Genomic DNA, 22,299 nt, shown 5'->3' with positions numbered 1-22,299 from the left:
TAGCTGGTTGTGGCACAGCCCAGGATATGAACCCAACACTGTAGTAATGCCTCTAGCACTGCTGCATGCAATGTAGTGCCTTAAACCGCTGCGCCACTCTGGAGCCCCATTATAGTGGTGGCTGCATTATGTTATGGGTATAGTTGTAATCGTTAAGGACTGGGGAGTTTTTCAGGATAAAAAATAAACGGAATGCAGCTAAAACACAAGGCCAAATCTACACTGTAGTTGCTTACCAAGAAGCCAGTGAATTTTCCTGAGTGGCCGAGTTACAGTTTTTGACTTAAATCTACTTGAAAATCCATGGCAAGACCTAAAAATGGTTGTCTAGCAATGATCAATGACCAATTTGACAGAGCTTCAAGAAATTTCAAACGAATAATGGACAAATGTTGTGCAATCCAGGTGTGGAAAGCTTAGAGACCCAGAAAGACTCACAGCTATAATCCCTGCCAAATGTGCTTCTACAAAGGATTGACCCAAGGGTGTGAATACTTATGTAAATGAGACATTTCTGTTTTTAATTTTCAATAAATGTGCAAAAATTTCAATAAACATGTTTTCCCTTTGTCGTTAGGGGGGTATTGTGTGTAACACAACAAAATGTGGAATAATTCAAGGGGTATGAATACTTTCTGAAGGCAGGGAGTAGGGTGCCTTTTGGGATGCAGCTTCTAGTCTGTTATAGGCACTGCAGGGGCTCCTCTTTTTTAGAAGCGTATATTCTCAGTAATATGCTACAACAGGCTACACTGCCTATTATGTTCCTGAGAAAACTATACGGGAGGTGGATATAATCAGGATCATAATAGCTTTCTGCTAGTGGAGGGAGCAATAGGGTTATTTCATAGAAAGCAATCCCATTTCACATAAAACTAACATAATCTATTTAGGAGAATTCACCCTCAGAACTAAACGCTGTACCACTCTATACTCTATACTGGACTGAGGGGGGTGTCATGATATGTTTGCTCTGTCTAACAGTTTTATTATTCAACACAAATCCGCTGTTTACAGTGATGGGATTAGCCTTTACAGTGGTTATGGTAATACAAGACTGAGTCTGGCTCGTCTGGTTTCTATTAACATGTCATAAAGATGGCATATACAGTTTGACTGGAGAGGGAGAGGGAGTCAGACCCTAGGGTAATTGGTAGCATGGAGGGGAACCACACCGCCTCTGTCATGCTGGTGAAAGAGGACCCAAACGCGACTTAACAGAAACAGAGTTTATTAATGCTCAAAACGGAATAACTGAAATCCTCTAGATTTGTAGAGGGGAAAACAACTGGAGAAGCGGCCACAGACTGCAGGTCGCTTCGGGTAGGCGCAGGCCGTAGTCAACTGAGACACCTGCTCACACGCAGCGTCTGAAGAAGGCACAAAACACGACAGGACAGGGTGATACACAATCACGGCAAAAAACACGACAGGACAGGGCGAAACGCAATTACAGCATGGAATACAAAACAAGGAACCGACGGAACAGGAACGGATTACAAAGGAATAAATAGGGAATCTAATCAGGGGAAAGGATCGGGAACAGGTGTGGGAAGACTAAATGATGATTAGGGGAATAGGAACAGCTGGGAGCAGGAACGGAACGACAGAGAGAAGAGAGAGCGAGAGAGTGAGAGAGGGAGGGGGAGAGAGAGGGATAGGAGGGAAAGAACCAAATAAGACCAGCAGAGGGAAACGAATAGCATGGGGAGCACAGGGACAAGACATGATAATAAATGACAAACATGACAGTACCCCCCCCACTCACCGAGCGCCTCCTGGCGCTCTCGAGGAGGAACACTGGCAGCAACGGAGGAAATCATAGATCAAACGGTCCAGCACGTCCCGAGAAAGAACCCAACTCCTCTCCTCAGGACCGTAACGAAAAACGATAAAAAGGGAAACTAGGGTACTACTCTAAAAAAAAAATGAGAACTAGGGACAGACTGAGACACAGCAAGGGCAGGGACAAGAACAGGAGAGATGCGATGGCAGGGAACAGACTGAGACCCAGCAAGACCAGGAGCAGAAGCAGAAAAAAATTACCAGACTTCTTCTGCGCGCAGTCTGAACACGCAGCCACGAAACGGCGCGTGTCACGCTCCTGAGTCGGCCACCAAAAGCGCTGGCGAATAGACGCAAGAGTGCCTCGAACACCGGGATGACCAGCTAACTTGGCAGAGTGAGCCCACTGAAGAACAGCCAGACGAGTGGAAACAGGAACGAAAAGGAGGTTACTAGGACAAGCGCATGGACGCAGTGTGCGTGAGTGCTTGCTTAACCTGTCTTTCAATTCCCCAGACTGTCAACCCGACAACACGCCCATAAGGAAGAATCCCTCGAGATCAGTAGAAGCCACAGAAGAACTAAACAGACGGGATAAGGCATCAGGCTTGGTGTTCTTGCTACCCGGACGGTAAGAAATCACAAACTCGAAACGAGCGAAAAACAACGCCCAACGAGCTTGACGGGCATTAAGTCGTTTGGCAGAACGGATGTACTCAAGGTTCTTATGGTCTGTCCAAACGACAAAAGGAACGGTCGCCCCCTCCAACCACTGTCGCCATTCGCCTAGGGCTAAGCGGATGGCGAGCAGTTCACGGTTACCCACATCATAGTTGCGCTCAGATGGCGACAGGCGATGAGAAAAATAAGCGCAAGGATGAACCTTATCGTCAGACTGGAAGCGCTGGGATAGAATGGCTCCCACGCCTACCTCTGAAGCGTCAACCTCGACAATGAATTGTCTAGTGACGTCAGGAGTAACGAGGATAGGAGCGGACGTAAAACGTTCTTTTAGAAGATCAAAAGCTCCCTGGGCGGAACCGGACCACTTAAAACACGTCTTGACAGAAGTAAGAGCTGTGAGAGGGGCAGCAACTTGACCGAAATTACGAATGAAACGCCGATAGAAATTAGCGAAACCTGGAAAAGCGCTGCAACTCGACACGTGACCTTGGAACGGGCCAATCACTGACAGCTTGGACCTTAGCGGAATCCATCTGAATGCCTTCAGCGGAAATAACGGAACCGAGAAAAGTAACGGAGGAGACATGAAAAGAGCACTTCTCAGCCTTTACGTAGAGACAATTCTCTAAAAGGCGCTGTAGAACACGTCGAACGTGCTGAACATGAATCTCGAGTGACGGAGAAAAAATCAGGATATCGTCAAGATAGACAAAAACAAAAATGTTCAGCATGTCTCTCAGAACATCATTAACTAATGCCTGAAAAACAGCTGGCGCATTGGCGAGACCGAACGGCAGAACCCGGTACTCAAAATGCCCTAACGGAGTGTTAAACGCCGTTTTCCACTCGTCCCCCCTCTGATGCGCACGAGATGGTAAGCGTTACGAAGGTCCAACTTAGTAAAGCACCTGGCTCCCTGCAGAATCTCGAAGGCTGATGACATAAGGGGAAGCGGATAACGATTCTTAACCGTTATGTCATTCAGCCCTCGATAATCCACGCAGGGGCGCAGAGTACCGTCCTTCTTCTTAACAAAAAAGAACCCGCCCCGGCCGGAGAAGAAGAAGGCACTATGGTACCGGCGTCAAGAGACACAGACAAATAATCCTCGAGAGCCTTACGTTCGGGAGCCGACAGAGAGTATAGTCTACCTCGAGGAGGCGTGGTCCCTGGAAGGAGATCAATACTACAATCATACGACCGGTGAGGAGGAAGGGAGTTGGCTCGGGACCGACTGAAGACCGTGCGCAGATCATGATATTCCTCCGGCACTCCTGTCAAATCGCCAGGTTCCTCCTGAGAAGTAGGGAGAGAAGAAACGGGAGGGATGGCAGACATTAAACACTTCACATGACAAGAAACGTTCCAGGATAGGATAGAATTACTAGACCAATTAATAGAAGGATTATGACATACTAGCCAGGGATGACCCAAAACAACAGGTGTAAACGGTGAACGGAAAATCAAAAGAAATAGTCTCACTGTGGTTACCAGATACTGTGAGAGTTAAAGGTAGTGTCTCAAATTTGATACTGGGAAGATGACTACCATCTAAGGCAAACATGGGCGTAGGCTTGTCTAATGGTCTGAAAGGAATGTTATGTTTCCGAACCCATGCTTCGTCCATGAAACAACCCTCAGCCCCAGAGTCAATCAAGGCACTGCATGTAGCATCCGAACCGGTCCAGCGTAGATGGACCGACATAGTAGTACAAGATCTAGATGAAGGGACCTGAGTAGTAGCGCTCACCAGTAGCCCTCCGCTTACTGATGGGCTCTGGCCTCTTACTGGACATGAAATAACAAAATGTCCAGCAACTCCGCAATAGAGGCACAGGCGGTTGGTGATCCTCTGTTCCCTCTCCTTATTCGAGATGCGAATCCCTCCCAGCTGCATGGGCTCAGTCTCAAAGCCAGAGGAGGGAGATGGTTGCGATGCGGAGCAGGGAAACACCGTTGATTTAAGCTCTCTTCCACGAGCCCGGTGACGAAGATCTACCCGTCGTTCTATGCGGATGGCGAGAGCAATCAAAGAGTCCACATCTGAAGGAACCTCCCGGGAAAGAATCTCATCCTTAACCGCTGCGTGAGTCCCTCCAGAAAACGAGCGAGCAGCGCGGCATCTGTTCCACTCACTAGAGGCAGCAAGAGTGCGAAACTCAATGGAATAATCCGTTATGGACCGTTCACCTTGGCATAAGGAAGCCAGGGCCCTAGAAGCCTCCTCACCAAAAACTGAACGGTCAAAAACCCGAATCATCTCCTCTTTAAAGTTCTGGAATCTGTTAGAGCAATCAGCCCTTGCCTCCCAGATAGCTGTGCCCCATTCTCGAGCCCGGCCAGTAAGGAGTGAAATGACGTAAGCAACCCGAGCTCTCTCTCTAGAGTATGTGTGGGGTTGGAGAGAGAACACAATCTCACACTGCGTGAGAAAGGAGCGGCACTCAGTGGGCTGCCCGGAGTAGCAAGGTGGGTTATTAACCCTGGGTTCTGGAGACTCGGCAGGCCAGGGAGTAACAGGTGGCACGAGACGTAGACTCTGGAACTGTCCAGAGAGGTCGGAAACCTGAGCGGCCAGGTTCTCCACGGCATGGCGAGCAGCAGACAATTCCTGCTCGTGTCTGCCGAGCATGGCTCCTTGATCTTGACGGCAGTGTAAACAGCGTCTGAAGTCGCTGGGTCCATTCCTTGGTCGGTTCCTTCTGTCATGCTGGTGAAAGAGGACCCAAACGCGACTTAACAGAAACAGAGTTTATTAATGCTCAAAACGGAATAACTGAAATCCTCTAGATTTGTAGAGGGGAAAACAACTGGAGAAGCGGCCACAGACTGCAGGTCGCTTCGGGTAGGCGCAGGCCGTAGTCAACTGAGACACCTGCTCACACGCAGCGTCTGAAGAAGGCACAAAACACGACAGGACAGGGTGATACACAATCACGGCAAAAAACACGACAGGACAGGGCGAAACGCAATTACAGCATGGAATACAAAACAAGGAACCGACGGAACAGGAACGGATTACAAAGGAATAAATAGGGAATCTAATCAGGGGAAAGGATCGGGAACAGGTGTGGGAAGACTAAATGATGATTAGGGGAATAGGAACAGCTGGGAGCAGGAACGGAACGACAGAGAGAAGAGAGAGCGAGAGAGTGAGAGAGGGAGGGGGAGAGAGAGGGATAGGAGGGAAAGAACCAAATAAGACCAGCAGAGGGAAACGAATAGCATGGGGAGCACAGGGACAAGACATGATAATAAATGACAAACATGACAGCCTCTGAACAAGTCTGCTCTCGATCTACTCTCTCTCTCCTCTCTTTCTCTCTCGCTCTCTGTCTCTTTCTCTCTCTCTTATCTCTCTCTCCCTCTAATGTCAAAGCCATAAACAGCTAGTGGTATCATTAAGATCATTGGCTGTGCGTGGCCCTAATTGGTTTCCCCTGAAATAAGGGCTGCTCAGAGAGAGAAGGCCTCAATGGGATGGATGTTAAAAGACTTCCCTTATGTAAACACCACATCATTTCACATGTGGAAAATCACACATGTGGAAAATTGCACATGTGAAATCATGTATTTTTGGAATAATTCACATGTGGTGATGTGGATTTTCACATGTGAAACCATGTGTTAATGGAACATTTCATGTGAAACTATGTGTTTTTGGAACACTTCACATGATATTTCACATGTGGATTTTCACGTGTTCGCATTACCTTTCACTCAAGTTTTCACACGAGATTTCACAGGTGATGCCCTGCAAACAAATATGCGTCTTCATGATACACACAGTGTTTTCAACTTACATATTGGACACATAACTACATTGTGTATGTTTATTTATATAGTACTTATTATTCAACCTGTCTTTACCTGGGATTAGACCTCACAACCTCTTGGTTCACTGCATTCCAATTGTCCTGCTTCGCCACCATGTCTGTGTCATTAACTCATTTCACCCGTATTCCTAGACTTTGGAATTACATCTCAGATTTGCTAAAAAATACTCTCACCTGATTCAGTATATTTTTTAGCAAATCTGAGATTCAGGTGTAACATTAAAGTAAAATAATATGCCCACCAACATTAGACAACGTCACAGAAATCCCTCAAATTGCTGAAATAAGTCAATGTAATCAATGATGAGAGAATAGTCAGAATAACTGATAACTAAAATAGCAGTGCAGATGTCACTCTTTTGCTAAGTGCAGAGATGTATTATAGTTGTTGAATGTGTATGAGAATGTTACAGACTTTGTTGTGCAGCAGTAAGGGCAGCATACCTCAAATCCAGAGGTTGTGTGTTCAAATCCCAGGTGGGGTCATACTTTAGCTGAACAGTGACTTCACACGTGAAAAACATATGTGAAGCTTCAAAACCAAATTTGTAAAGTGTTCCAAAAACACATTTTCACAAGTGAAATGTCACATGTGAAGTGTTCCAAAATCACGTTTTCACGTAAAATATCACACGAAGTGTTCCAAAAACACATTTTTACATGATTCCATATGCGAAATGTCACATGAAGTGTTCCAAAAACATGTTTTCACATGTGAAGTTTTCACAGAATTTCACATGTGAAATGTCAAATCATGTGATTTTCCACATGTGAAATAATGTGGTCCTACATGTTAGCCATTGCTGTAATAGGATACTGTATTAGTGTTTTGATACATGTTTACTGTCAATTGCAATGCAGACTACTTCAAATCAAATCCAATTTTATTTGTCACATACACATGGTTAGCAGATGTTAGTGCGAGTGTAGCGAAATGCTTGTGCTTCTAGTTCCGACAATGCAGTAATAACCAACAAGTAATCTAGCTAACAATTCCATAACTACGACCTTATAGACACAAGTGTAAGGGGATAAAGAATATGTACATAAAGATATATGAATGAGTGATGGTACCGAGCGGCATAGGCAAGATACAGTAGATGGTATTGAGTGCAGTATATACATATGAGATGAGTATGTAAACAAAGTGGCATAGTTAAAGTGGCTAGTGATACATGTTGTTATGCTGGTGAATGAGGACCCAAAAGCGACTTAACGAAAACAGAGTATTTATTCCAGTATATGACAAAAGTAATAATCCTGGATAAATCAAGAAGAAAACAAAACAGGAAAAAACTTAAATCCACTCGTAGTAACGAGGACTGACTGGAGACTCGACCATTGACTGCAGGTTGCTTCGGGAAGGCACCGACCGTAGCAGACTAAGACACCTGCTCACACGCAGCATCTGAAGAAGACAAAACACGACAGGGCGAGACAAGGACACAGAACAGCGAACATCATACAAGGATCTGACAAGGACAGAAGCGGAAAACAAGGGGAGAAATAGGGGCTCTAATCAGAGGGCAAAATAGGGGACAGGTGTGAAAAGAGTAAATGAGTGAGTTAGGAGAATGAGGAACAGCTGGGAGCAGGAACGGAACGATAGAGAGAAGAGAGAGAGGGAGGGGGAGAGAGAGGGATAGAAAAAGGGAACGAACCTAATAAGACCAGCAGGGGGAAACGAACAGAAGGGAAAGCACAAGGACAAGACAATATATGACAAAACATAACAGTACCCCCCCACTCACCGAGCGCCTCCTGGCGCACTCGAGGAGGAATCCTGGCGGCAACGGAGGAAATCATCAATCAGCGAACGGTCCAGCACGTCCCGAGATGGAACCCAACTCCTCTCCTCAGGACCGTAACCCTCCCAATCCACTAAGTACTGGTGACCACGTCCCTGAGAACGCATGTCCATGATCCTACGTACCTTGTAAATAGGTGCGCCCTCGACAAGGACGGGGGGGGAAGAAGAACGGGGCGCGAAGAAAGGGCTTGACACAGGAGACATGGAAGACAGGGTGGACGCGACGAAGATGTCGCGGAAGAAGCAGTCGCACAGCGACAGGATTGACGACCTGGGAGACACGGAACGGACCAATGAACCGCGGAGTCAACTTACGAGAAGCTGTCGTAAGGGGAAGGTTACGAGTGGAAAGCCACACTCTCTGGCCGCGACAATACCTAGGAATCTTAATCCTACGTTTATTGGCGGCTCTCACAGTCTGCGCCCTGTAACGGCAAAGTGCAGACCTCACCCTCCTCCAGGTGCGCTCACAACGTTGGACAAACGCCTGAGCGGAGGGAACGCTGGACTCGGCGAGCTGGGACGAGAACAGGGGAGGCTGGTACCCCAGACTACTCTGAAACGGAGATAGCCCGGTAGCAGACGAAGGAAGCGAGTTGTGAGCGTATTCTGCCCAGGGGAGCTGTTCTGCCCAAGACGCAGGGTTTCTAAAAGAAAGGCTGCGTAATATGCGACCAATCGTCTGATTGGCCCTTTCTGCTTGACCGTTAGACTGGGGATGAAAACCGGAAGAGAGACTGACGGAAGCACCAATCAAACGACAGAACTCCCTCCAAAACTGTGACGTGAATTGCGGACCTCTGTCTGAAACGGCGTCTAACGGGAGGCCATGAATTCTGAACACATTCTCAATGATGATTTGTGCCGTCTCCTTAGCGGAAGGAAGCTTAGCGAGGGGAATGAAATGTGCCGCCTTAGAGAACCTATCGACAACCGTAAGAATCACAGTCTTCCCCGCAGACGAAGGCAGACCGGTAATGAAGTCTAAGGCGATGTGAGACCATGGTCGAGAAGGAATGGGAAGCGGTCTGAGACGACCGGCAGGAGGAGAGTTACCTGACTTAGTCTGCGCGCAGTCCGAACAAGCAGCCACGAAACGGCGCGTGTCATGCTCCTGAGTAGGCCACCAAAACCGCTGGCGAATAGAAGCAAGTGTACCTCGAACGCCGGGATGGCCAGCTAACTTGGCAGAGTGAGCCCACTGAAGAACAGCCAGACGAGTAGAAACAGGAACGAAAAGAAGGTTACTAGGACAAGCGTGCGGCGACGCAGTGTGAGTGAGTGCTTGCTTAACCTGTCTCTCAATTCCCCAGACAGTCAACCCGACAACACGCCCATAAGGAAGAATCCCCTCGGGATCGGTAGAAGCCACAGAAGAACTAAAGAGACGGGATAAGGCATCAGGCTTGGTGTTCTTATTACCCGGGCGATAAGAAATCACAAACTCGAAACGAGCGAAAAACAACGCCCAACGAGCTTGACGTGCATTAAGTCGTTTGGCAGAACGGATGTACTCAAGGTTCTTATGGTCAGTCCAAACGACAAAGGAACGGTCGCCCTCCAACCACTGTCGCCATTCGCCTAGGGCTAAGCGGATGGCGAGCAGTTCGCGGTTACCCACATCATAGTTGCGTTCCGATGGCGACAGGCGATGAGAAAAATAAGCGCAAGGATGGACCTTATCGTCAGACTGGAAGCGCTGGGATAGAATGGCTCCCACGCCCACCTCTGAAGCGTCAACCTCGACAATGAATTGTTTAGGGACGTCGGGAGTAACAAGGATAGGAGCGGACGTAAAACGCTTCTTGAGGAGATCAAAAGCTCCCTGGGCGGAACCGGACCACTTAAAGCACGTCTTGACAGAAGTAAGAGCTGTGAGAGGGGCAGCAACTTGACCGAAATTACGAATGAAACGCCGATAGAAATTAGCGAAACCTAGAAAGCGCTGCAACTCGACACGTGACCTTGGAACGGGCCAATCACTGACAGCCTGGACCTTAGCGGGATCCATCTGAATGCCTTCAGCGGAAATAACAGAACCGAGAAATGTGACAGAGGAGACATGAAAGGCGCACTTCTCAGCCTTCACGTAGAGACAATTCTCTAAAAGGCGTTGGAGTACACGTCGAACGTGCTGAACATGAATCTCGAGTGACGGTGAAAAAAATCAGGATATCGTCAAGGTAGACAAAAACAAAGATGTTCAGCATGTCTCTCAGTACATCATTAACTAACGCCTGAAAAACAGCTGGAGCATTAGTGAGACCAAACGGCAGAACCCGGTACTCAAAATGCCCTAACGGAGTGTTAAACGCCGTTTTCCACTCGTCCCCCTCTCTGATGCGCACGAGATGGTAAGCATTACGAAGGTCCAACTTAGTAAAGAACCTGGCTCCCTGCAGAATCTCGAAGGCTGACGACATAAGGGGAAGCGGATAACGATTCTTAACCGTTATGTCATTCAGCCCTCGATAATCCACGCAGGGGCGCAGAGTACCGTCCTTCTTCTTAACAAAAAAAAACCCGCTCCGGCGGGAGAGGAAGAAGGCACTACGGTGCCGGCGTCGAGAGAAACAGACAAATAATCCTCGAGAGCCTTACGTTCGGGAGCCGACAGAGAGTATAGTCTACCCCGAGGGGGAGTGGTCCCCGGAAGGAGATCAATACTACAATCATACGACCGGTGAGGAGGAAGGGAGTTGGCTCTGGACCGACTGAAGACCGTGCGCAGATCATGATATTCCTCCGGCACTCCTGTCAAATCACCAGGTTCCTCCTGAGAAGAGGGGACAGAAGAAACAGGAGGGATAGCAGACATTAAACACTTCACATGACAAGAAACGTTCCAGGATAGGATAGAATTACTAGACCAATTAATAGAAGGATTATGACATACTAGCCAGGGATGACCCAAAACAACAGGTGTAAAAGGTGAACGAAAAATCAAAAAGGAAATGGTCTCACTGTGGTTACCAGATACTGTGAGGGTTAAAGGTAGTGTCTCATATCTGATACTGGGGAGAAGACTACCATCTAAGGCGAACATGGGTGTGGGCTTCCCTAACTTTCTGAGAGGAATGTCATGTTTCCGAGCCCATGCTTCGTCCATAAAACAACCCTCAGCCCCAGAGTCTATCAAGGCACTGCATGAAGCAGCCGAACCGGTCCAGCGTAGATGGACCGACATGGTAGTACAGGATCTTGATGGAGAGACCTGAGTAGTAGCGCTCACCAGTAGCCCTCTGCTTACTGATGAGCTCTGGCTTTTACTGGACATGAATTGACAAAATGTCCAGCAGAACCGCAATAGAGGCAAAGGCGGTTGGTGATCCTCCGTTCCCTCTCCTTAGTCGAGATGCGAATACCTCCCAGCTGCATGGGCTCAGTCTCTGAGCCGGAGGAAGGAGATGGTTGCGATGCGGAGAGGGGGAACACCGTTAACGCGAGCCCTCTTCCACGAGCTTGGTGACGAAGATCTACCCGTCGTTCTATGCGGATGGCGAGTGCAATCAAAGAGTCCACACTGGAAGGAACCTCCCGGGAGAGAATCTCATCCTTAACCTCAGCGTGGAGTCCCTCCAGAAAACAAGCGAGCAACGCCGGCTCGTTCCAGTCACTAGAGGCAGCAAGAGTGCGAAACTCTATAGAGTAATCCGTTATGGATCGATCACCTTGACATAGGGAAGCCAGGGCCCTAGAAGCCTCCCTACCAAAAACTGAACGATCAAAAACCCGTATCATCTCCTCTTTAAAGTTCAGATAATTGTTAGAACACTCAGCCCTTGCCTCCCAGATATCTGTGCCCCACTCTCGAGCCCGACCAGTAAGGAGTGAAATGACGTAAGCAATCCGAGCTCTCTCTCTTGAGTATGTGTTGGGTTGGAGAGAGAACACAATATCACACTGGGTGAGAAAGGAGCGGCACTCAGTGGGCTGCCCCGAGTAACATGGTGGGTTATTAACCCTAGGTTCCGGAGACTCGGAAGACCAGGAAGTAGCTGGTGGCACGAGACGAAGACTCTGAAACTGTCCTGAGAGGTCGGAAACCTGAGCGGCCAGGGTCTCAACGGCATGACGGGCAGCAGACAATTCCTGCTCGTGTCTGCCGAGCATAGCTCCCTGGATCTCGACGGCAGTGTTACGAGAATCCGTAGTCGCTGGGTCCATTCTTGGTCGGATCCTTCTGTTATGCTGGTGAATGAGGACCCAAAAGCGACTTAACGAAAACAGAGTCTTTATTCCAGTATATGACAAAAGTAATAATCCTGGATAAATCAAGAAGAAAACAAAACAGGAAAAAACTTAAATCCACTCGTAGTAACGAGGACTGACTGGAGACTCGACCATTGACTGCAGGTTGCTTCGGGAAGGCACCGACCGTAGCAGACTAAGACACCTGCTCACACGCAGCATCTGAAGAAGACAAAACACGACAGGGCGAGACAAGGACACAGAACAGCGAACATCATACAAGGATCCGACAAGGACAGAAGCGGAAAACAAGGGGAGAAATAGGGGCTCTAATCAGAGGGCAAAATAGGGGACAGGTGTGAAAAGAGTAAATGAGTGAGTTAGGAGAATGAGGAACAGCTGGGAGCAGGAACGGAACGATAGAGAGAAGAGAGAGAGGGAGGGGGAGAGAGAGGGATAGAAAAAGGGAACAAACCTAATAAGACCAGCAGGGGGAAACGAACAGAAGGGAAAGCACAAGGACAAGACAATATATGACAAAACATGACACATGTATTACATAAGGATGCAGTAGATGATATAGAGTACAGTATATACGTATACATATGAGATGAATAATGTAGGGAACATTATATTAGGTAGCATTGTTTAAAGTGGCTAGTGTTATATTTTACATCATTTACCATCAATTCCCATTATTAAAGTGGCTGGAGTTGAGTCAGTGTGTTGGCAGCAGCCACTCAATGTTAGTGGTGGCTGTTTAACAGAGGTGATATGGTCCTTGACTAGTCTCTCAAAGCACTTCATGATGACGGAAGTGAGTGCTACGGGGCGGTAGTCGTTTAGCTCAGTTACCTTAGCTTTCTTGGGAACAGGAACAATGGTGGCCCTCTTGAAGCATGTGGGAACAACAGACTGGGATAGGGATTGATTGAGTATGTCCGTAAACACACCAGCCAGCTGGTCTGCGCATGCTCTGAGGGCGTGGCTGGGGATGCCGTCTGGGCCTGCAGCCTTGCGAGGGTTTTTGTGCGTCATGCAAATGAACATGATACACTGATTATTTTATAGTAAGTTACCAGCTACTTTTTATGTATTTCCACAGCTGAACTGTATTTTGTCATTTAATTTACAACAACGAACTATGCTGCCAAGTGATGCACATGTTGTCAACAGAAGAGTCGGTGAATGCACAGTAGGTTACGAGCAAAGATTGGTTACTGTCCCCCAAAAATTGGCAGTATGTATCTGTTAATTTGACAATAACTTACTAACTAGTAGTTTCAAAGTAAAAAATGACAAATTCACAGCAACTTCTTGCAACAAGTTGCAATTAACTTACTGTAAAAAGCACAATAACCTCTTTACAGTGCAGCTTATTAGTGACGCATGCTCTTACAAAGTTTGCAGAAAAGAGGTGCTTGACTTGCATCGGCATAACCATCAAACACTTAAACTGCTACAACAGCTGCTTGAGCACTGCTAGTTTTACCTAAATGTTACGTTGGTGGTGATAATTGCACAATTATTTACTTGATTCTGGGCAGTGTTGAATAATGCAGAAATGCATTCCTGCCAATATGTATGTGGCCCATATTTATTTCACACTCACAGATCTGGTGGTGTAGCTGCACTGTAGCAGGACATTTCAGGTTGTGAGCGACTGAGACGTTATGAATTCAAATTCCATTCAAGGTCCCAATGGTGGTAACAGTACAAGATTCTACAGTAATTGAAATCAGAATTTAAAGAAATAAATTATTTCACATTTATTTAACCAGATAGGCCAATTGAGAACAAATGTTAATTTACAACTGCGACATGGCCAAGATAAAGCAAAGCAGTGCGACAAAAACAACAGAGTTACACCTAAACAAACGTACAGTCAATAACACAAAAGTAAAGAAAAATAGAAAAATCTATTTACAGTGTGTGCAAATGTAGAAGAGAAGGGAGGTAGGCACTAAATAGGCATTAGAAAATAATTACAATTCAGCATTAATGCTGGAGTGATAGATGTGCAGATGATGATGTGCAAGTAGAGATACTGGTGTGCAACAGAGCAAGAGGATAAGTAACAATATGGGGATGAGGTAGTTGGGTGTGCTATTTACAGATTGTGTACAGGTACAGTGATCAGTAAACTGCTCTGACACGTGATGCTTAAAGTTAGAGAGGGGGTTATAAGACTCCAGCTTCAGAGATTTTTGCAATTCGTTGGCAGCAGAGAACTGGAAGGAAAGGCAGCCAAAGGAAGTGTTGGCTCTGGGGGTGACGTGACCAGTGCAATATACCTGTTGGAGCGCGTGCTACGGGTGGGTATTGCTATGGTGAACACTGAGCTGAGATAAGGCAGGGCTTTACCTACCGAATACTTATAGATGACCTGGAGTCAGTGGGTTTGGCAATGGATATGTAGTGAGGGCCAGCCAAGGAGAGCATACAGGTCGCAGTGTTGGGTAGTATATGGGGCTTTGGTGATAAAATGGATGTCACTGTGATAGACTGCATCCAGTTTGCTGAGTAGGGGACTATTTTGTAAATGACATCGCCAAAGTCAAGGATCGGTAGCATAGTCAGTTTTACGAGGGTATGTTTGGCAGCATGAGTGAAGGAGGCTTTGTTGCAAAATAGGAAGTCGATTCTAGATTTAATTTTGGATTGGAGATGCTTAATGTGAGTCTGGAAGGAAAGTTTACAGTCTAAACAGACACCTAGATATTTGTAGTTGTCCACATATTCTAAGTCAGAACCATCCAGAGTAGTGATGCTAGTCGGGCGGTTGGGTGCGGGAAGAAATCGTTTGAAGAGCATGCACTTAGTTTTACTAGCATTTAAAAGCAGTTGGAGGCCACGGTAGGAGTGTTGTATGGCGTTGAAGCTCGTTTGGAGGTTAGTTAACACAGTGTCCAAAGCAGGGCCAGATGTATACAGAATGGTGTTGTCTGCATAGAGGTGGATCAAATAATCACCAGCATCAAGAGCGACATCAGTATAATGTTTCTTGATATAAATAACGCCTACAAGTTGTTGTGTATATATTTACTTTATTTTCACTGCAACTTTAGGCGAAGTGCACAAGTGTGTTCTTGGCAATAAATATATAGCTGATCTCCTTTATGTCTACAGACCTGGTGACACAGCAGGAATTTCAGATAGCTAGCAACCAAGCGGTTCTCAGGTTGGTTACCAAGTGATTCAAATAATAGGGCTCCTGAGTGTTACAGCAGTCTAAGGCACTGCATCCTGGTGCAAGAGGTGTTCCTACAGTCCTTGTTTCAATTCCAGGCTGTATCACATCCGGCCCGTGATCGGGAATCCCATAAGGCGGCGCACAATTGGCCCAGCGTCGTACGGGTTTGGCTGGGGTAGGCTGTCATTGTAAATAAGAATTAGTTTTTAACTGACTTGCCTGGTTAAATAAAAAAGAAAGTGGACTGTTTTTTAAATAAAGCATCATACTGTCCATTAACACCATAATTTAGCAATAAAAATACAGTGTCATATTCATGGGATCACATGTAGAAATTTTTCCTCCACATGTCACATTTTTTTATTTTTACATGCTGTCTGTCACTTGTAGTTTCATGTTATCACATGTTGAGATTTTGCATCCTCTTTTTGTCACATTTATTTCACGTTAATTTCACGACATCACATTCTCACATCTGCTAACATGTTGTCATGTGTATTTATGTTATCACATGTTGCTTCACATTACCTTTACATTAAATCACGTGATCATATGAGATTTGCAATTCATGTGGTTTTTCCTTAAGAGTTAGCTCAACACATGTCACCGACTGGCCTAACTACCAGATATAGCAGGGAAATGCTAATAGATATTCACACACCATTTGCTGGTACCTGAGGTCTCCCGGTCTTATCTACTGTATGGTGGCTTAATTATGGGATGTGTTAAGTTGCCATACACATTTATGCCAATTGCCTGTCTTTATGCTGTTTTATAAAGGCAAATGTGAAGGATGTGTGATTTAGCTTTGTGAGGTTTAGATGACGACAGTATCTGCAGACTTAACATCCAGGGAGCTGTGGATGGTTGGGAATATTCTTGTTCCACAGTAAATGTTCTCGCTCCTCCTCAGGCGGCAGGTAGCCTAGCAATTAAGAGCTTTGGGACAGTAACCGAGAGGTTTGGTTTCAAATCCCCGAGCCGACTAACTGAAAAATACGTCGATGTGCCCTTGACCAAGACACTTAAACATAATTGCTACGGCAAGTCTCTCTGGATAAGAGCGTCTGCTAAATGACTAAAATGTAAATGTCAGTAAATGTTCTTTGTCCTCTGTAAATGTTCTAGCTCCTCAGTAAATGTTCTAGCTCGTGATCCTTGCATGCTTTATTGTTGACCCAATTGTTAACACTGTAGCTTATCTTATCTGGATGGCTGATAAAGCCTGAATGTGTTTCATGCCTTCCTCCTCTTCCACAGGTCAGTTTTCATTTGAGAGTGGAAAGTGGGCCTAACAAAAACAATCAGGTCGTACTGATCTGTATGTATGTGTTGTTTCCTAGCCAGTGTACAGTTGAAGTCGGAAGTTTACATACACTAGGTTGGAATCAATTAAACTCGTTTTTCAACCACTCCACAAATGTCTTGTTAAACTTGTTAGGGCTAGGGGTTCCGCTTTTAAAAAAATATTTAACTTTCATACATTCACAAGTGCAATACACCAAATTAAAGCTTAACTTCTTGTTAATCTACCCATTTTGTCCGATTTAAAAAAGGCTTTACAGCGAAAGCATGCCATATGATTATGTTAGGTCAGAGCCTAGTCACAAAAAGCAGAAATAGAGATAAAATTAATCACTAACCTTTGATGATCTTCATCAGATGGCACTCATAGGACTTCATGTTACACAATATATGTATGTTTTGTTCGATAAAGTTCATATTTATATCCACAAATCTCAGTTTACATTGGCGCTTTATGGTCAGTAATGTTGTGCCTCGAAAACATCCGGCAAAATTTCAGAGGGCCACATCAATTTACAGAAATAGTAAACTTTGATAAAAGATACAAGTACTATGCACAGATTTATAGATATACCTCTCCTTAATACAACCACTGTGTCAGATTTCAAAAAATCTTTACGGAAAAAGCCAACCATGCAATAATCTGAGTACGGCGCTCAGACACAAAAACAAGCCATGCAGATACCTGCCATGTTGTGGAGTCAGTAAAAGTCAGAAATAGCGTTATAAATATTCACTTACCTTTGATGATCTTCATCAGAATGCACTCTCAGGAATCCAAGTTCCACAATAAATGTTTGTTTTGTTCCATAAAGTCCATCATCTATGACCAAATACCTCCTTTTGTTAGCGCGTTTAGTAAACAAATCCAAACTTGCACGAGGTGCGGGCAAGTCCAGGCGAAAGTTCAGACGAAAAGTTCAAAAAGTTATATTACAGTTCGTAGAGACATGTCAAACGATGTATAGAATATATCTTTAGGATGTTTTTAACATAAATCTTATGTAATAATGTTCCAACCGGAGAATTCCTTTGCCTTTAGAAATGCAATGGAACGCAGGTTGCTCTCACGGTTGTGCGCGTGATCATCTCGTGCCACTCTGGCAGACCTCTGTTTGAATCAGCTCTCATTCACCCCCACTTCACAGTAGAAGCCTCAAACAACGTTCTAAAGACTGTTGACATCTAGTGGAAGCCTTAGGAAGTGCAATATGACCCCACAGACACTGTATATTCGATAGGCAATGAGTTGAAAAACTACAAACCTCAGATTTTCCGCTTCCTGGTTGGATTTTTCTCAGGTTTTCAACCTGCCATATGAGTTCTGTTATACTCACAGACCTCATTCAAACCGTTTTAGAAACTTCAGAGTGTTTTCTATCCAATACTACTAATAATATGCATATATTAACTTCTGGGCCTGAGTAGCAGGGAATTTACTCTGGGCACGCTTTTCATCCGAACGTATGATCTCTGTAATTGCAAACAAAGGTTTCTGTACCAAATATTAAGTTCTGCTTTTCTGATGTATCAAATACTTATGTCATGCAACAAAATGCAAATGAATTACTTAAAAGTCATACAATGTGTTTTTCTGGATTTTGTTTTAGATGGGGAAAATAAAAAGAAATCAGCCAAGACCTCAGAAAGAAAATTGTAGACGTCCACAAGTCTGGTTCATCCTTGGGAGAAATGTCCAAATGCCTGAAAGTACCACGTTCATCTGTACAAACAATATTACGCAAGTATAAACACCATGGGACCATGCAGCCGACCTACCGCTCAGGAAGGAGACACGTTCTGTCTCCTAGATATGAACTTCCTTGGGGGGTGCAAATCAATCCCAGAACAACAGCAAAGGACCTTGTGAAGATGTTGGAGGAAACAGGTACAACATGATCTATATCCACATAAACGAGTCCTATATCGAAACATAACCTGAAAGGCCACTCAGCATGGAAGAAGCCACTGCTCCAAAACCACCATAAATAAAGCCAGACTACGGTTTGCAACTGTACATGAGGAGAAAGATCATACTTTTTTGAGAAATGTCCTCTGGTCTGATGAAACAAACACCATCCCAACCGTTAAGCACGGGGGTGGCAGCATGTTGTGGGGTGCTTTGCTGCAGGAGGGACTGGTGCACTTCACAAAATAGATGGCTTCATGAGGCTGGAAAATTATGTGGATATATTGAAGCAACATCTCAATATATCAGTCAGGAAGTTAAAAGCTTGGTCGCAAATGGGTCTTCCAAATGGACAATGATCCCAAACATACTTCCAAAGTTGTGGCAAAATTGCTTAAGGACAACAAAGTCAAGGTATTGGAGTGGCCATCACAAAGCCCTGACCTCAATCCCATAGAAAATTTGTGGGCAGAACTGAAAAGGCGTGTGTGAGCAAGGAGGCCTACAGACCTGACTCATTTACACCAATTCTGTCAGGAGAGATGGGTCAAAACTTATTGTGGGATCTTTTGGATTGCTACCCAAAACGTTTGACCCAAGTTAAATAATTTAAAGGCAATGCTACCAAATACTAATTGAGTGTATGTAAACTTCTGACACATTGGGAATGTGACGAAAGAAAAAAAGCTGAAATAAATAATTATCTTCTATTATTCTGACATTTCACATTCTTAAACTAAAGTGGTGATCCTAACCGACCTAAGCCAGGGAATTTTTAATAATAATAATAATAATAATATATGCCATTTAGCAGACGCTTTTATCCAAAGCGACTTACAGTCATGTGTGCATACATTCTACGTATGGGTGGTCCCGGGGATCGAACCCACTATTAAATGTCAACTGAGCTACAGATTAAATGTCAGGAATTGTGAAAAACTGAGTTTAAATGTATTTGTCTAAGGTGTATGTAAACGTCCGACTTCAACTGTATATATTTACTTTATGTTGTCTCCTAGGTAACATTCTGCACCTGGAACTACCACTGTATCATCGACAGTCAGGGTTTGATCTGTCTGGATCAACTTTATGTTATTTCTTAGGTGATGTTAGATCTGCTTTATTTCATTCCGTAGGTGACATTCCGCACCAGGATCTACCACTGTAACATCAACAGTCAGGGTGTGATTTGCCTGGATATCCTGAAGGACAACTGGAGCCCCGCCCTCACCATCTCCAAGGTGCTGCTGTCCATCTGTTCCCTGCTCACAGACTGTAACCCTGGTGAGTGACACAGTGGTCAACCAATCAGACATATAGTATATATACTGTACACATGCAACAGACTGCAACCTTGGTGAGTGACACAGCGGTCAACCAATCAGACGTACACTGAGTGTACAAAACATTAAGAAAACCTTCCTAATAGTGAGTTGCACCCCCCTCCCTCTCAGAACAGCCTGTATTCATCGGCACATGGACTCCACAATGTGTCAAAATCATTCCAAAGGAATGCCTACCCATGTTGACTCTAATGCTTCCCACAGTTGTGTCAAGTTGGCTGGTTGTCCTTTGGGTTGTGGACCATTTTTTAAACACACGGGAAACTGTTGAGCGTGAAAAACCCCAGCAGCGTTGCAGTTCTTGACGCAGACCGGGGTGCCTGGCACCTACTACCACTTAAAAAAGGCACTAGAATCTTTTGTTTTGCCCATTCACCCTCTAAATGACACACATACACAATCCATGTCTCAATTGTCTCAAGGCTTAAAAATCATTTTTTAACTTGTCTCCTACCCTTCATCTAGACTGATTTGAAGTGTTTAACAAGTAACATCAATAAGGGATCATCGCTTTCACATAGATTCACCTGGTCGGCCTGTCGTGTAAAGAGCAGGTATTCATAATGTTTTGTACACTCAGTGTATAGTAGATACAGACTGCAACCCTGGTGAGTGACACAGCGGGCAACCAGTCAGACATACAGTAAATATACTGTACACCAGTAACAGACTGGAACCCCAAAACAAGCCTCAAAACCAAAGAGATTACACTGCACTTGACTTGTGGAATGTTTGCACTGTGTCAGGGATGGGACAACGGGACAGCCATAAATGTAGAAATCCTACTCAATCTTTCTTCTACCTTGATGCATGCTTCAATTTCTACTTGAATGAAGTAATTTATACAAAAACAAAAAATGCAGTCCTGTATGCCTGGCTTGAGACTTGATCTAAGTTCGTCCTCTTACCAATGACTAAGGCCTCTTACTCATGACTGTCTCGTCCCTTTCCTCTTCAGTCATTTTAGACTTCCGCAACCCTCTTACTAATGCGTTGCTCATCTCTTTCCTGTCTTCTCCCTTTCCTCTCCTCAGCTGACCCTCTGGTTGGTAGCATTGCCACTCAGTACCTGACCAACAGAGCCGAGCATGACAGGATAGCCCGACAGTGGACCAAGAGATACGCCACTTAGAGGTCACGACCCCTAACCCCGTCCTGTCTGATCCCCTGTCCACCCAGTCCCCCTGCCTGCAGTGTGAAGGTCCCGGAGGCGACGTCACATCGTGCAACAAATCTTTATAGCCTTTACAATACGGACTTCTGTGTATATGTCTGATTACTGATTCTACTCCTCCACATTTTTTCCCTGCTATGAGGACTGGGTCTGAAGAGAGACAGAGAGAAAGATCCAAGCAGGCATTGTCTCACGTCAGATAGCGAAGTGTCGCCTCTGTCTGCACTGATACTGTAGTTCATGGCAACACAGAGCGTTAGAATGACGCCATCTGTCGGAAGACAATGCCCAACAAAAGGTAAATGTATATTGGAGTAGAATTTTGTCGCTGTAGATTTTAGTTATGTTTAAATGCCTCTACTTGCAAGTCTTGCTTCTTTGGGATATTAAAAAATAAAATGTATTTTGTGATGTAATAAAGGAAACTATTCCTAAAGTCTCAACCAAATATTATGGTGCATTTTAGCCTTCTCCATTATCTGTATGAAGTTAAAGAAGAAAAAACAACTAGCTGATGTAGATTATTAGAGATGATGATGTCATTTATATGAAAGCCAGACACCCATTTCCAGTTATGTAGTTACATTATACTGTTGTGATGACTCTGTTTTACCTTGTCAATTTGTAATGAAAACGAGATTTCATTGAAACCTTTTTGTAGCTCAACAAAAGATGAGCCACCACTGTAACATCCCCAAAACACAATAAACTTGTCCCCAAGGGTTGAATTGTACAGTGTAAACTCATGGATGATTGACATTGGCAGTTAGCATTCAATAACCAGGGTTGCATCCCAAATGACACCATATTCTGACTTGTAACCAGAGCCCATGCGAAGAAGGGCACTACATAGAAGATAGGTTGCCATTTGGGACATAGAGAAAGGCTCAATTTGTTCAGGGCCAATGAGAGGAATGAGAGAACCCCGGGAAATGACCAAGACAATGTCATTATGTTACATAAAGTTGGACACTCAGAACTGCTGCTCTGCAAACTGCTATACTGTTATCTCTTGAGATGTATAATTTCATACTGATTCTACAACTGCTATTACCATATGAGGACTGAT

The 22,299-nt window shown here is 44.9% G+C and overlaps 1 protein-coding gene across 2 annotated transcripts in view; it reads left to right on the top strand.

Annotated features, from left to right (window-relative positions):
* Nucleotides 1-21,965, top strand: part of LOC124046979 (ubiquitin-conjugating enzyme E2 E3) — a 69,131-nt gene extending 47,166 nt beyond the window's left edge. For both annotated transcript variants that reach the window (XM_046367732.1, XM_046367739.1), the window contains exons 5-6: nt 19,850-19,997; nt 21,091-21,965. In XM_046367732.1, coding sequence (XP_046223688.1) covers nt 19,850-19,997; nt 21,091-21,188 — 246 coding nt within the window. In that variant the 3' untranslated portion in view covers nt 21,189-21,965. The remainder of the gene's footprint in view (nt 1-19,849; nt 19,998-21,090) is intronic.
* The last annotated feature ends 334 nt before the right edge of the window (nt 21,966-22,299 follow it).

This window comes from Oncorhynchus gorbuscha, linkage group LG01, assembly GCF_021184085.1.
Source record: "Oncorhynchus gorbuscha isolate QuinsamMale2020 ecotype Even-year linkage group LG01, OgorEven_v1.0, whole genome shotgun sequence".
In the NCBI taxonomy this organism is placed as follows: Eukaryota; Metazoa; Chordata; class Actinopteri; order Salmoniformes; family Salmonidae; genus Oncorhynchus; species Oncorhynchus gorbuscha.
Note: the sequence above shows the minus strand (reverse complement) of the source record. Positions and strands in the feature narration are given on the sequence as shown.